At 43.3% G+C, this 16857-nt stretch overlaps 1 protein-coding gene across 7 annotated transcripts in view; it reads left to right on the forward strand.

Moving 5' to 3' along the window:
- CSGALNACT1 (chondroitin sulfate N-acetylgalactosaminyltransferase 1) overlaps positions 1–16857 on the forward strand; it is a 364064-nt gene that overhangs the window by 295027 nt on the left and 52180 nt on the right. For all 7 annotated transcript variants that reach the window (XM_035270112.3, XM_054243779.2, XM_008979204.4 and 4 more), the window contains one exon: positions 9520–9736. In XM_035270112.3, coding sequence (XP_035126003.3) covers positions 9520–9736 — 217 coding nt within the window. The remainder of the gene's footprint in view (positions 1–9519; positions 9737–16857) is intronic.

Below are 16857 nucleotides of genomic sequence, written 5' to 3' on the forward strand. Positions count from 1 at the left end.
TGTTAAGCACTTAGCATGTTGATGCCTGTTTTGTTTACCTGTCTGTCTCTCTAGAATGTGAATTCTGAAAGCAGAGTGATTTTGTCATGTCCATCTTTGTTGTTTTTATTTTATGAGACAGGATTTTGCTCTCTTGCTGAGGGCTGGAGTGCAGCAGTGCGATCACAGCTCACTGTAGCCTCCAACTCCTGGGCTTAAGCAGTCCTCCTACCTCAGATTCCTGAGTAGCTGGGACTACAGGAGCACACCACCATGCCTGGCTAATTTTTAGTATTTTTTGTAGAGATGGGTTTCGTCATTTTGCCCAGGTTGGTCTGGAACTCCTGGGCTCAAGTGATTTGCCTGCCTTGGCCTCCCAAAGCGCCGGAATTGCAGGCATGATCCACCCTGCCTCACCCATATTTATATGTCTAATATAGAACATAATACGTCATTAGTATTAGCCATAAAAAATTAATAAAGCTAAAACTAACCATGTCATTTGCATATGAACTGCGTGATGCTGGCAGGCCACCTGATGAGGAGCCCAGCCCACTTCAGTGCTGGAACTCTAACCTCCCTTCATTTTTTGCTCTTTGTCAAATGCCTGGTGGCCTTCATGAGGTGACAAATACATTGCAGTTCTCTGCAAGGGAAGAAGGGCTCTGAAAAGAAAGTCACCTGCTAGTACCAATGATAAAATGAGAAGGAGCTCTAAGTAAGTGAGTTCTTAGACATTTCGAATGGATTAGGAACCAGATACTGGATTTGTCTGCCTGCAACTATGACATGAAGACACACACAACAAAGGCAGTGTAGAGAAATAAGAGGATGTATGAATTGTTGCAGCTAGTCCACCAGTCACTGCGACTATTTCATATCAAGTGAAAGAAACTTTCAGTGGCAGCTGAAATAAATAAACCAAGTAAGGACAAATCCAGAGCTGCTGAACATAGATGAACTGTGATGCAGGGCAAAGTAGGGACACGGCTGCAGCCCCACCGATGAAGGCAGCCTAAAGTAGATACTTTTTATTGCATTTCATGGGGTGAATGATTTGCTTTATAGCATCCGAGCATATGAGGATTTATAGCAATCTTAAGGACATCTCTTCCACAGATGTCACAAGTTTACTACTTTACCTATAAAAACAGAGCTGGCAGGTGATGGCACTGTAATAGTGTCTCATTTAGCTCATGTAGTCTGGGAATGCAATATGCCATCCGAGCAGAATTTTCTAAATAAGTGAGACAACAAAATAGTAAAAAAAACACCATTTTAGAGTAAAATATTAAGCATTTACCTGTTCCTTTTTTTAATATAGTAAGTAGAATACGTGTTTACAGTACACCAGAGCAAACAGATCTGTGTTCTTACGGGGATGTCTTCAAAGGCACTGTACATGGGTGAAGTGTTTTTTCTTTATATTAAATGATCAGTGCTTCTCAGCCTTTTGGCTAAGGTCAAGTACATTAAGTGATTCCAGACATTGATAATTAGTGTCTTGCCCTCTCCTTTCCGTCAGGAGGTTGCCTGATACTATTTACCACTCTCAGTGTTTCTGTCTGAGATTTTCTTTTCCCAAATGTTCTTTGTTTCCTTGTTGAAAATACCTTTTTTTTCCCATTAAAATTTCGTTTCAAAATTTACCCTTTTCAACGTGTTAGGGATTGGAACTTCAGATAACTGTTAGTTAACAACTGTGAAAATTCCCTGGTAAGGTAAAAGGAAAGAGGTAAGGGTAGGTGCGAGGGTTATCTGTGGGTTTGGTGAGTTTTGCTACAGACTTGATCTTGTTTATTCTGACTTCTTAGATGCTCTTTTCGTAATATGGATTATTTTCTATGTGCTGAGTTATCTTTAGCATATGAAAAGTGACTCCAGGGAGTAAACCCTTCAGTGGGGGTTCATTCCAGTCCTTCACTAACCATTTAAGTGAACACAAGTGAATCACAACTTCTCTGGGTCTCATTTTGCTCATCTGGGAAATGGGAAGGCTGCACGAGCGGATACCCAGGGTCCTTTCATGTCATGTGCCAAAACAGTAGTTAGGAAGAGAGTTTAAAGCTCTGAGACAGAAGTGCCTGAAGGCGAGTGGTGACTTTGCATTGAGAATGACCTGGGAATCTTCTCAGAGCAGAAGAATCGGATTTAAAAGAGGTGGAAAGTGGAGGCATAGACTTGTGCGTAGGTTGTGTCTGTGAGAAACTGCTATGCCTTTTCAGAGGACAGCAGTAACTGTAGTCAAGACATGTAACATTTACCATTTAACCCATTTTATTTTAGTGTACAGTTCAGTGGCATTAAGTTCATTCACAGCACCATCTATCTCTAGAGCACTTTCATCTTCTCACACAGATACTTTGTACCTGCTAGACACAAACTCCCCAGTCCCTGCTTCCCCAGCCCCTGGCAACTTCTGTTCTACTCTCTGTCTCTCTGAATTTGACCCTACTCTCAGTGGGATCTTACAGTATTTGTCCATTTGTGCCTGGCTCATTTCACCTAGCATATTGTCTGCAAGATTCATCCATGTTGTAGCATGTATCCAAATTTCCTTCCTTTATAAGGCAGACCGGTACTCCATTGTATGGATGGACCACATTTTGTGTGTCCGTTGATGGAGGTGTGAGTTGTTTTTGTTTTGGCTATTGTGAATAACGCTGCTGTAATCATGAGTGTATACGTATCTGTTAGGACCCCTATTTTTAAATCTTTGGGATATATGCCTAGAACTATATGGTGGAATTGTTGAATCATATGGTATTTCTATGTTTAGCTTTTTGAGGATGTGCCAAACTGCTTTCCATGGTGGCTGCACCATTTTGCTTCTCACCAATAGTGCACAGAATTCCAGTTTCTCCAAGGGGATAAGTCAGCAGTCCCTAACCTTTTTGTCACCAGGGACCAGTTTCATGGAAGACAATTCCACATCAGGGGGAGGGTGGTGATTTTGAGACTAAACAGTTCCACCTCAGATCACCAGGCGTTATTTAGATTCTCATAAGGAGTACACACCCTACATCGCTTACATGTGCAGTTCACAGTCTAGGGTTGTGAGAATCTAATTCTGACAGGAGGCAGAGCTGAGGCAGTCATGCTTGCTCGCCCACCGCTCCTCTCCTGCTGTGCCGCCCAATTCTGAACAGGCCACAGACTGGTACCATTCCACAGCCTGGGGCTTGGGGACCCCTGGAATAAGTAGTTTCTTGTGCTCAGTATAAACCAGCTTGACTGGAGACCAGATTTTACAAAAGGCAGGAACAAACATACAACTAGTACAGTGCGTGGGGGTCAGATTGTGGGGCATCTTGAAGGCTGGGCCGTGGTATTGATACTTTATTCTGTGGTATGGGATGCTGGTGAGAGCTTTGAGCTAGGAAAAAGTGGGGTTTGAGTGGTGCCTTGGACACGTAAGGGCCAAAGGATGTATTTGTGGGACTGACTGGACCTCAGAGGCCAGGATATGGGTTGGCAGATACTTGTCGCTATTCAACTGGGATGCTAAGGCTCCATGTAGGAAGGAAGGGAAGGCAGGGATGAATGTGGGTGAAGGGGACTCTTGAGAATGAATGTGATGTTTTTGGGCCGAAAATTTGATGAGAAGTTCTGCATAGGCTCAGCAGTGCAACATCTGTCACAACCTGTGTATATGCATGTCAGTGGGGTGGGGAAGTGAGAGTCAGGAGTGGAGCCTTTCTTGTCCCTTGTCGAGGTCCTTGGTTGAAGACAGGGCACAAAGAAGGGTGTGCACCTGGTTAGCTCTTAGCCTACTGAAGGAATAGACATTTGCAGGAATAGACCACAGATCTCTGTCTTGGATACATGGAGATGCCCCCACCTAGTTGGGGGTCTTAGATCCTAGCCCATGGAGTAAGATAAGACCGGCATTGGGATCCTTGTACAAGGAGTAGTTACACCAAATTAAAAGAAAGCTTAGCATTTATGGAAGGAAGGAAGGACATGGAGGTGCCAGGTAGGGTGTTTAAACAAAGATCTAAGCTAGCTCCATAGTCCTGATTTTGGTCTTTAATTTGCATAGTGCATAAAATGATGCTGTTCTACACAAGATGACAAGGAAAGTGTTTTTAGGGCTGCTTTGCCTTGTACTTTTCATTTGCATGTGTCAGCTTATTGGCTGAAACACCATTCCTGCCTTGGAATGCTTACCCTCCCCACGCCCCCCAAGGTCTCTTGGTTCCTTTGTCTTTCCACCAATGAAGAGTTTCAGGAGGCTGTTGTGAACAGGACTTTTCCAGGTGTCGTCCATTGTGTTTAAAGAAGACAAACTGAAAGTTGCTCCCTGTGTGCAGGGGTGGGAATGTGTTCCTGTGGGCATGGTGGGTGGGTAGCTGGGTGTAGCTTTTGGTAGGATTAGGTTACAAGCGAGTTTTAAATAATGTACTTAAAATAGATGAAATTGTACTATTCACATAGCAAAACCATGGAAGCAACCTAGATGCTCATCAGCAGTGGACTGGATTTTAAAAAATGTGATATGTATATACCATGGAATAACTACACAGCCATAAGAAAGAATAAAATCATGTCCTTTGCAGTAACATGAATGCACCTGGAGGCCATTATCCTAAGTGAATGCAGAAACGTGTTCTCACTTATAAGTAGGAGGTAAACATTGAGTACACATGACCCAAAAAAGGGAACAATAGACACTGGAGCCTACTTCAGGATGGAGAGTGGGTGGAGGGTGAGGATTGGATATCCACCTATCAGGGGCCATGCTGTTTACCTGGGTGACAAAATTATCTGTACACCAAACCCCCGCAACATACAGTTTCCTATGTAACAAACCTACGCCTGTACCCTCTGAACCTAAAAGAAAGGTTGACAAGAAAAAAAAAAAACCAGATTAAGGGATCCTAAATAAGATTGATAAGATATAATTAAAATAATTAGCAGATTATAGAGAAATCAGCTAAAAAATGGATGTAATGACTTTTGCAAGACACAGTATGTGGAAGGCAGTAAGAAAGCAGCATGAATTGTGATGTGTGGGGTGAGGCTGTGTGCTGTGGCCTTCCTGGGCACACAGGGCAGTGTGCCATACTTGGAACCACTGACCATGGCTGGGGGTCTCTGTCACCCTGGGCTGATGATGCAGGCACCACCAAGGCAGCTGACATTCTCTGTTCATCGGAGTTGTTATGAATAAGAATTACTGCATTCTCTAGGTTCCTCATAAGCAGACGTCCATCTCATAATACAGGTTTGGGTATGTTGCTATCTATATTTTCAGCTCTGTGGATTTAGATTTTTAAAAGTTAATGATTCTTAACCTGCCTCTGAGAAAATGACTCAATTGGGAAAAAAAATCATTTCTTGGCCTGCACACATTTTTATCTGTACGTTCAACTGTCAGCTGCCTTTTCTGTGTTTATGACTGTGAGGGGAAGTTATGCTACCCACATGAATAACAGGAACTCGGTAAGGCACAGCCCCTCACACTGGGAGACCTGTTTCAGTTGTGCGGATATGCTCTCTGTGGTGAATGTGGCTGCTGTGTGGATACACCCTCCATGGTGAATGTGGCTGCCTTATAGTTACGCTCTCCGTGTTGAATGTAGCTGCTGTGTAGATACGCCCTCCATGGCCAAAGTGAATGCCATGCAGATACGTGTCCATGGTGAATGTGGCTGCTGTGCAGATACACTCTCTATGGCGAATGTGGCTGCCGTGTAGATATGCCCTCAGTGGTGAATGTGCCTGCTGTGTGGATACACCATCCATGGCAAATGTGGCTGCTGTGTACATATGCCCTCCATGGTGAATGTGGAGGCTGTGCAGATCTGTGGCAAATGTGGCTGCTGTGTGGATACACCCTCCATGGTGAATGTGGCTGCTGTGTGGATACACCCTCCATGGTGAATGTGGCTGCTGTGTGGATACACCGTCCATGGCAAATGTGGCTTCTGTGTACATATGCCCTCCATGGTGAATGTGGCTGCTGTGTGGATACACCCTTCATGGTGAATGTGGCTGCTGTGTGGATATACCCTCCATGGCGAATGTGGCTGCTGTGTGGATACGCCCTCCATGGTGAATGTGGCTGCTGTGCGGATACACCCTCCATGGTGAATGTGGCTGCTGTGTGGATACGCCCTCCATGGCAAATGTGGCTTCTGTGTACATATGCCCTCCATGGTGAATGTGGCTGCTGTGGTACCTACGCCCTCCTTGGTGAATGTGGCTGCTGTGTGGATACACCCTCCATGGCGAATGTTATACCCTCCATGGTGAATGTGGCTGCTGTGCGGATACACCCTCCATGGTGAATGTGGCTGCTGTGCGGATACGCCCTCCGTGGTGAATGTGGCTGCTGTGTAGATACGCCCTCCTTGGTGAATGTGGCTGCTGTGTAGATACGCCCTCCTTGGTGAATGTGGCTCACCCTCCATGGTGAATGTGGCTGCTGTGCGGATACGCCCTCCTTGGTGAATGTGGCTGCTGTGTGGATACGCCCTCCTTGGTGAATGTGGCTCACCCTCCATGGTGAATGTGGCTGCTGTGCGGATACGCCCTCCTTGGTGAATGTGGCTGCTGTGTGGATACGCCCTCCTTGGTGAATGTGGCTCACCCTCCATGGTGAATGTGGCTGCTGTGTGGATACGCCCTCCTTGGTGAATGTGGCTCACCCTCCATGGTGAATGGGGCTGCTGTGTGGATATGACCTCCATGGAGAATGTGGCTGCTTCTGGACTCACCACCTCATTTGGGCCCTGGGAATTGGTGGTTCACCTTGTGACCCCAGGCAGCATCAGAGATGGGAAAAGAGCCTCTTTCCCCAGTGAGCACTACTTGCCTGAAGGAATGAACAGACTTTGAAGGGAACCACTTAACATTTTCAAAGAAGTCATTTGAGATTCCTAAGAAATGAACCTTCTTTTCTTCCATGGTGGTTCCCTCTGGGACTTTGAAATCTTTTCCAACATAAGCTCAGCAAAACTCTCAGCTTCCCTGACTTTGAGGGCAGTCGAGCAGGACACCCTTTTACTCAATGAATTGGTGAAGGCTTCCAAAAGGAACTTAGTCCTTGTAATTCTTCCACATCTGGGCCCTTAAATCACCATGTTCACTGCTGGGGGTCTATGCATTTGGGTCTTCAGGTAGGGCTCTGAGGACAGCAGGGAGATATGAGACTACCTTGAAAGCTCACAGGACCACACTTCTCTCTGTGGTACCTCAAAGAAATCCAGACTTTGAACAGAATCAAAGAGGCTGTAAAACTGGTGCTATAGGATGAAAAGCTCCTAGAAGGCAAAGAACAGAGAAGCGAACTTGGCAGCCTTTGCAAGGAAGACATGTAGTTCCCCAATAAAATGAAGAAGAGGGAGAGTGGGAAAGAAAAGAAAAGTATTGAGAGACCCTAAGAAACTAACAGACTCTGGGCAGGAGAGGAATCTATGTATGTACATTCCAAATTGTATTCCATCACCTTGTCACTGTGACTGAGACTCCGCACAGTGTGGCTAGTCAGGATTCTCCCTGGAGATGTATTTCTATAGCTAGTCCATGACTGTGAGGTGCATTCTCTGTTTCCTGTGGGGATTAAGGAGACATGAATAGAAACCATGGTACAGTCATTTCTCCATCATCCTGGGGGATATGTTCCAAGACCCCCAGTGGATGTCCAGCAGCACAGAGTCCTGGACCCTATCTGTAGTATGTTTTCCCCAAACACACATACCTAGGGCAAAGTTTAATTTGTAAATTAAGCCCCCAGAAAGAGATTAACAACAATAACCAATAACAAAAGATAATTATAACAATAGATGGTAATAAAAGGTATGTAAACATGATCTCGATCTCGATCTCTCTCTCTCTCTCTCTCTCTCTCTCTCTCTCTCTCTCTCTCTCTCTGTGATTCTCTCTCACTCTGAAAATATATTGTTCTTTACCTCAGGTAATTGAAATGGCAGAAAGTGAAACTAGGAAAGGGGGACTACTGTATAACTCAAAAGCTTTTCTGATCTGTTGAATTTTACCGTTGGTGGTGGTGGTGGTAATGTGGGGGTGTGTGTGTGTTTCCTGACTGCAGAGAAAACACCCATACTACCAGAGATACTGGAAGGAAATGCTTCCTGAGGCACTGGGGAGATAATTTGCTCCTTAGGTTGAGAAATACTGTCACCTAGACCTTAGGTAGGCTCATTTTGAGAGGGGAGCTGAGATGCTGAGTTTACATCTTCCACCTGAGCAGTGGCACTCCTTGGAGCTTCAGCAGTAGTGACGTGGGATGGGACATAGTTTGAAAGGTCTATAGACTTCACTTCTACTTCTCTACCCTCTCTCAGAGGAAGGAGAGCCGTGAGGATAGCTAACATTTATTGAGGGTTTATTGCATGCCATGTACTGTTCTAACCTCTTTCACATAGGAAAATGTTTATTCCTCGTGGTAACCTCCGGAGAAAATGAGGTATGGGAGCATGAAGTAACGTTTCAAAGCAAACCTGCAGGGCCAGGATTTGAACCCAGGCAGTCTGGCTTGACAGTATGTGCTCTGATTCTCTGAGCCATGCTGCTTAGAGATAGGAAGGAAGATAGGAAACTAAATATGACATAGTCACACCACTGTACCAAGTACTTTCTGTGTTATCTCTTTTAAAGGTTTCAGAGGGCCCCGCAACCTGTGTGACCAACCCTTAGCTACTCCCAGGTGTCCCTGATAGATCGCTGTGGTCGCTTCATCTGAAATGGGACATAATTTCTTCCTTTTCTTTCCTTTTTTTCTTTCGAGACAGAGTCTTGCTCTAGGCCCAAGCAAGATTGCAGTGAAGTGGTGCAATCTTGGCTCACTCCAAACTCTGCCTCCTGAGTTTAAGCGATTCTCCTGTCTAAGCCTCCCAAGCAGCTCAGATTACAAGCATGCAACATGAAGCTCGGCTAACATTTGTCTTTTTATTACAAATGGGGTTTCATCACATTAGCCAGGCTGTTCTCGAACTCCTGACCTCAAGTAATCTGCCCACCTCAGTCTCTCAAAGTGCTAGGATTACAGGTGTGAGCCACCATACCCAGCCTGAAATGGCCATAATTTATAAGAGATTATTTTAATGCTCACTTTTTAAAGTAAGTGTAATTATTTTAATATTCTTCAAATCATACTGCAAAAAATTTGGATAATAGAAGAAAAGGAAAAACACATAGTCCCGCTCTATATCATAGCCAGTCTTACTTTGGCATGTTTCCTACATAGTCCCGCTCTATATCATAGCCAGTCTTACTTTGGCATGTTTCCTAAAACTCCTTTACAAATGCCTCTGTATCCTATGAATGCCATTTTTATCCATCATTTCAAGCTCTTTCCCCGTGTTTTTTTGCAATCTTCATGACTGTGATTTTTAAATGGACAGTGTTTTGACTTCTTTTGGTATTTTTTAATTGGGAGCATTTTGAGTTTTCAAATAATTATTGGAGAGATTTCATCTTAAACTTTTTAAAGGCGTTTTGTGCTAGATCTTGGTTAAAAAACACTCAGCAGCCAAGGTTAACTTTTGGAACTATCTTTCCTTGTTTTCACAGGGATCTACCGGACAGAAAGGGACAAAGGCACGTTGTATGAGCTCACCTTCAAAGGGGACCACAAACACGAATTCAAGCGGCTCGTCTTGTTTCGACCATTCGGCCCCATCATGAAAGTGAAAAAAGAGAAGCTCAACATGGCCAACACGCTCATCAATGTTATCGTGCCACTAGCAAAAAGAGTGGACAAGTTCCGGCAGTTCATGCAGAATTTCAGGTTTGTTTGCTCACGCGTGTTTATCTTCCTCCGCGTGGTGTGTGTTAGAACACTGATACCAGTTCCCGTCATCTCCTTCATTTCCCCCCGCTAAGTACAAAGGTTCCTTTCTCTTGTTAAGCTCTGTTTTCTCCTTGTAAACTTTATCATTTGTATTTGCCTTTCCCTAGAGCAATTAGAAAACTGCTTTACAGGCATATTTACCTTCAGAAATGAAAAGCAGGAAGGACTGGTTTTTTATCAGGATCTACAAAGATGATTGAATGCCTGTTGTGTTCATTCTGACTTGCGAATGGGCTCAGGTTTGGGTATAGCAGGAACCACGACTCACAGGCTAGTGACCAACGTTGAGTCTTGAGCTGGCAGTGGCCGAGCCCACTTTGATAGTGGATGAGCGCTGGAAGATCTTCTTGAAGAGGCTCTAGGCTGCCTTCATCTGCTGTCCTGTTCTAGTGGTGTAGTGTATTGGATCCAAATCTGTTTTTTATTCTAATCTACACCATTTTAGACTTAAATGTAGAATTATACCAAGAAGGCTTCAAGCCCACATTTTTGTAGCTACTCAGTGAGACAAAGTGGAGTTTCATCATCAGGCATGCTGATGCAGTTTTTAGATGTGTGTCTTTAATCCCTTGATTGTGTGGTGTTGGATCTTAGAAGCTGTGATGGCTCACATGCACATGTTGGCTGAGGATAACCAGCTAAGTTATTTCGCCAGCTTGTTTTAAACATAGGAAATTATATTATCTAATTATAAATCTTGCAAGATCAAGCTGATCTTTTTTTTTCTTTTTCTTTGAGATGTAGTCTTACTCTGTCTCCAAGGCTAAAGTGCAGTGACATCAACTCTGCTCACTGCAACCTTTGCCTCTTGGGTTCAAGCGATTCTCCTGCCTCAGCTTCCAAAATAGCTAGGATTACAGGCACCCACCACCACACCTGGCTAATTTTTTGTATTTTTAGTAGAGATGGGGTTTTGCCATGTTGACCAGGCTGGTCTTGAACTCCTGACCTCAGATGATCCACTCACCTTGGCCTCCCAAAGTGCTGGGATTAGAGCCGTGAGCCACCATGCTCAGCCTTGACTTTTAATCTTCCTAAATTTACCTTATTAAAAGGCAGAATGTTAGTATAAGGATGTGGTTGATATCTTTCAAAATTCTGGTTCATGAACATACTCTTTTTAATTTAAAGGGTAACCTACTTATAACTAAGTTTTTTGAAGATCAGAATCAAATAGTCTTAGAAGAGACCTTTGAGGTCATCTGGTCTAATCTTCTTGTCATTCAGACTGTCTCCCTCCCTGACATAGGGTTCTCTAGGCAATGGGTGTGTGCACCAAGTAGCTGCGTACGTTACTAGTCAAGCTGCTGCTTTGTTGACCGTCTCTGGATAGAAGGTTCTTTATTGTTTGTACTTGAAGTCAGCTTCCATGTCTTTTCTGCCTGGTGGGTCTAGTTCTAGCTTCTTGAAGACTGAACAAATTATTTGTGTGTGTGTGTGTGTGTGTGAGAGAGAGAGAGAGAGAGAGAGAGAGAGAGAGAGAGAGAGAGAGAGAGAGAGGTTAGCTCTTGTTGCCCAGGCAGGAGTGCAGTGGTGTAATCTCAGCTCACTGCAACCTCTGCATCCCAGGTTCAAGCAATTCTCCCACCTCAGCCTCCCGAGTAGCTGGGATTACAGGCATACACCACCATGCCTGGCTAATTTTGTATTTTTAGTAGAAACGGGGTTTCTCAATGTTGGTCAGGCTATTCTTGAACTTCCAACCTGAGGTGATCCACCGGCCTCGGCCTCCCAGAATGCTGGGATTACAGGCATGAGTCACCAGGCCCAGCCTTCTATTTCCTCTTAAACATCATAAGCTTTCAAGCATTGGAAGGTGGTCATCACAACTGGCCTTGTCTTTTCTTCCCCAGGTACAGCAGTTCTCAATTTCCTTAGCTTTTTTATATTCCCTAGTTTATAAACTGTTTTTATTAGCTGGAGTGTGCCTTTAGCCATGATGTTATTCAAAGTAGGGTGAGCTAATTGATTGATCTTCTCCCAGTTTGTAGAATACTTCTCTGTGCATGATCGCATAACTATTTGCAGTGTTCCTCTGGCTCTAGTCCTGAAGTGAGTGTTTTTATAGTTTTGGCTTATTTAGACCTTCTTTTGGTGTCTTTGCTTTCTTTCTCTGTAGGCCTTCCCTTCAGAATGGCAGAGTGCTACTGGTTCACTAAACAGCACATCTCCAGAATGACTGAACCTGTGCTGTTCTGAATGCAGTTGTAGAACCTGAATGTGGCTTTCATGAGACACTAAGTCAAATCATTACTCTCAGCAGCTAGAATGCCATTTCTAGGACTATGTTATAGCAAGTTCCTTTGGCGAGCTGCCTATGGCTTACTGGGTTCAGGGTCCTGAGCTTTGATCCTCCACATAGGCCGGTCCTTGGATGTGTTGGGCTTGCTAAGGTAGGGAGGGAAATATCTGCTCGGTGAAAGGACAGTCCTCACTGTAGGACTCCTGCGGCCTGAAATAGCAGGATTTTCTTGGGTATATATGAACAGCTATTTCCTTAGTGTTGTGAGAATTTTAAGCAGTTAACAATAGGAATAAAACAGGAAGGGAAGTGTCATTGAGAAGAGCCCAATGAGTAGCTCACAAGCCTCCACAATGGAGTGGGTGAAATGAAATGTGATTCCCATTCATGTTTTAAAAGAACACAAGAAATCCTAGCGCAATGTGGTCTGAGACAATTTGTCTCAGCTCACCACATGAACTTTCACTATTTAGATGTTCCTTGCTCGTGTAGGTAGAAAGGGGTGGGTGATGGAAGACTTGTGACCTGGAGAGGATCTTTTGAAATCCTTTTGCATGCGTCAGACACGCTATCCAGATGCGAGGGATTAGAAGATGAATTCAAGATGTGGTACCTACTTTGACAAATAGCAGAAGCTGCAAATACAGACCCAGGTGCTATGGCAGAGATATAAAGGGGACAACAGGACACAAAGAGAAGCTGCCTAGGACAGCTGGCACTGGAGCAGGAGGCTGAGCAGAGAGTTTAATTTACAGTCAAGGCATTTTCAGAGTGTGTTGCGGTTTCTGAAAAACTGGGATGTGAGAGGGTAAATATCTGTGGGTATTTAATTCTTCATAAGACCTTATTAAAGGTGGCATTTCAAACCCAAAGAAGGGGTTATTCAGGGCATGGTGTGAGGACAACTAGCCAAACATAGCAGGAAAAAAATGGGATTCTGATTTCACACCAAAAAGCAAAGTAAACGCCAGTCAATTAAATATTTAAATGCAATTAACATGACCGTAAAATTACCGGGAGAAAATATAAAGGGCTATTTAATAAATATTTGATGTTGTCTTTATGAAGTCCTTTCTATCCTCAGACTGAAACTGTGAACTCTGGTTGACACTGAGGATGATGACACTAGGAGCAATTTGTATTTCCTTTTTTTCCTGTTTTCTAAATATTTATATAGCTGCCATATGTTTTATATTTTGTTTAAAGATTCAGTGAAAGATTATTTTTGGCTTTTATAATTTAAACATTACTTTTCAGTTTGTAAAAGGTGATACTTGGCTTTTATAAGATATTTAAGCATATAGAACAGCACAGGGAATAAATTATTTAGAAAGTCACTCCAGGTCTAGCATCCCAGAATTAACCAGTTTTAACATTAATTGAACACCATTCTGGTAAATTTTCTTTGAGTATATGCAGATAGAAGAATTGCTTGCCAGCTGGAAATACGTCAGTGCAACATGGGATACACTATACATTCCATTTGTACTCATAGAATTAAAATGTATCTTTGTTAATTTTATTGAAGAAAACTGGAAGTATAATGAAGCAGTGGCTGAACTTTAAGAAAATGACTCTTCAGTGTAAGACATACTAGTTCCCCTTTGGGAGGCAGAGGTGGGTGGATCACGAGGTCAAGAGATAGAGACCATCCTGGTCAACATGGTGAAACCCTGTCTCTACTAAAAATACAAAAAATTAGCTGGACATGGTGGTGCGTGCCTGTAATCCCAGGTACTCAGGAGGCTGAGGCAGGAGAATTGCCTGAACCCAGGAGGCAGAGGTTGCGGTGAGCTGAGATTGCGCCATTGCAGTCCAGCCTGGGTAACGAGAGCGAAACTCCGTCTCAAAAAAAAAAAAAAAAAAAAAAAATTAGTTCCTAAGAGTTTCCTCAGAAGTTAAAAAGTGATTTTTGCAAAACAAAAAATGGTTGGGATTACTTTTTTACTACATTTTATAACTTTAGTTTCATTGAAAATTGCAGTACGAAAGGAAATCAGCACAGCTATACTTTCTGCCTTCTGTGTCCCATCTTCTGATTTTTGTTAGCACTCTATTGTGTGTTTGTTTTAATACAGTCTCGCTCTGTCACCCAGGCTAGAGTGCAGTGACACGACCTTGGCTAACTGCAGCCTCCGCCTCCCAGTTTAAGCGATTCTCTTGCCTCAGTCTCCCAAGTAGCTGGAATTACAGGTGTGCACCTCCACACCTGACTACTTTTTGTATTTTTAGGAGAGACTGGGTTTCACCATGTTGGTCAAGCTGGTCTCAAACTCCCACCTCAGCCTCCCAAAGGTGGGATGACAGACGTGAGCCCCTGTGTCTGGCTGCAATCTATCATTTTGACCTTGTCAGGGTTCCAGCCTTTACATTCTGTTTCATAACTACAGTTCCTACAGTTCCAGTTCTGGACTGAGTATACTCGTCACCAGTCTTCTTCCAGAAGCTTTCCATTTCTTAGTTCTTAGTTGGCCAAATTTTACAGTCAAGATATTTTTTCAAGAACGGTCACAGGTGCTTAAGCATGGAATATTTATTTGTTATGATAGTGTACAGATAGCTTAGCTGGGCTTAAAATTCATGGGACACAGTTTCCTTCCTTGAGACTTTGTAGACATTCTTCTGGCATCAGATGATCTGGTGAAGTGTAAGACTACTTTATTTTGTCTCTCTTGTAAATGGCTTTTGCCTGAATGCCTGAAGAATTCCTTCATTAGTCTTCAGTCACATTCACTTAATCAGGATATGCCTTATCTCAGCATCTGTTGCCTGCTTGCCTGCCTCTCTCTCCCTCTCTTTCCCCTTCCCCTTTCCCCTTCCTTTTCCCTTCCCCTTCCCCTTCCCCTTCCCAATGCAGGAGTCTCATTGCAATCTCGGCCTCCCAGGTCCAAGAACTTCTCATGCTTCAGCCTCCCAAGTAGCTGGGACTACAGGTGCATGCCACTGTGTCAAGCTACTTTTGGTAATTTTAGTAGAGATGGGGTTTCATCATGTTTGCCAGGCTGGTCTTGAACTCCTGACCTCAGGGGATCTGCTCATCTCAGCCTCCCAAAGTACTGAGATTACAGATGTGAGCCACTGTGCCCAGCTAATGTCTGCTGTTCTTTAACTGATTTCTCTGTAGTATTGTTTCATTTTTTGCTTGTGGGTTATTTTAGGGAAAATTTTGGATGCTTTAATTTTGAGTTCTTGCCTCATTTTTTGGATTCTCTGTTTCATGGGCACAATTATATATTTAAAGGTCTTCTCCGTTAATTATCATCTCTGTTTTTTTTAACGCCTTAGTCTTTTATCTGCTTTCACTTAAACCTTTATTGTGTCAATGATTTGATTTTCTGACATACCTATTATGTACCTTGCTATTTCTAATGTATTACTTCTGTATGTTTGAGCTGTTGACTTGTTTTCTGAGCACACAGTGTGCCTGCTAATCTGATTCTATTGTTTTTATTTTTTCCTCTTTGGACTTTTTAAAAATAAATTCATATTTTTGTTAAGATTATCTGTGAAACATTTTTAAGAAATTTTCTTCTGTTTGAGTTACATTTTCTTTTGGACCTGGTTTTTCTGTTGCCTTGCATGCTATTTCTTAACTTTTTCTTTTAATTTTCTTCTTCTTCTGGGGATATGGTTGCTATGATTTCTTTATCTTTCCTCATCATGTGCAGGGAACTACCCAGCCTTCTGTTTTGCTCTAATGTAGTATGGGTGGATTCTCCTTGGCTCTCCCCTCATCTTGACTGAGAATTGTTTTGCATATTTTGAGGACAGGATATTTCTCTCTTCACTTTATTTGTAGCGTCAAAGCTGGTTGGAGGAGAGAAAGAACTCCCAGGGACTTTGTGCAGCCTTTGTGGAGTTCCCTGTTCTTGTGGCTCTTCTGAGCCCTGGGATGGATGTGTGACTTGTGCCAGGCTCACTTGGTGTAAGAGGAATTCCTTCTTTTCCCAAGGGGTAGATGTATCATATTTGACTCTCAGAATGGCCTTCATATAAGGGCCGAGGCCTCAGACATCACAAAGCGTCTGCCCCACTTGTTTACATCTCCAGCTTACTTGCTCACCTTCAGCAGCTCTTTCCACGCCTACCAGTCAAAAAGAGGAAAAAATAAAGTGTTGGCTCTGTTTCTAATAGTTCTGTGGGGTGTGGCGGAGATATGTATGTCATCAGCTCTCAGTGTTTCTCATCCCTTCTCCTCTAACTGTTCTGATAAAATATCTCGACTAAATGTGATTAACATTTTTCTTATGCTTCTGTCAAATACCCCCTTCCCTGCTCCTTTTTTTGGGGGGGGGCAAGGGTTAGTTCACCAACTGTAATTAGGATGAAACAACCTATCCTCTCTACTTTATTGCAATTTGTAGAAAGACCAAAATATTCTGCTGTGGCTCTTCCCGCTGCTGGTGCCAAGGTCCTAGGTAGAAGCCAAGGTCTCCTGCATCTTCCCTAGGTCCTGCCTTCTCACACCTCAACCTACGTCTCCCTGTTTTCTCACCAACCAGCTTGCCTTCTGGAGGTAGTCGCTGGGGCCAGGAGCCACAGAAAGCTTTTTTGAACCTTCCATTTCTTTCCTTGGCCTCTACTGTGTTGAAGTTCACAGAAGATTATATCTCCCTCATTGGTCATTTATTGGTGGCAGAATTGTTGCCATTTTCAATGATTTTTGGCACACAATTTGCAATGGTTGCTATTTGAGATTAATTTATTTAAAGCATTATTCTTCTCATGCATCACCTTCAAAATGTCAACACCCTTTGCTCTCATGCAGTTGGTTGAGGAATCCTTTATGTGTTGCTTCATATATCTCAGCTTTAGT

This window comes from Callithrix jacchus, chromosome 13, assembly GCF_049354715.1.
Source record: "Callithrix jacchus isolate 240 chromosome 13, calJac240_pri, whole genome shotgun sequence".
Classification (NCBI taxonomy): Eukaryota; Metazoa; Chordata; class Mammalia; order Primates; family Cebidae; genus Callithrix; species Callithrix jacchus.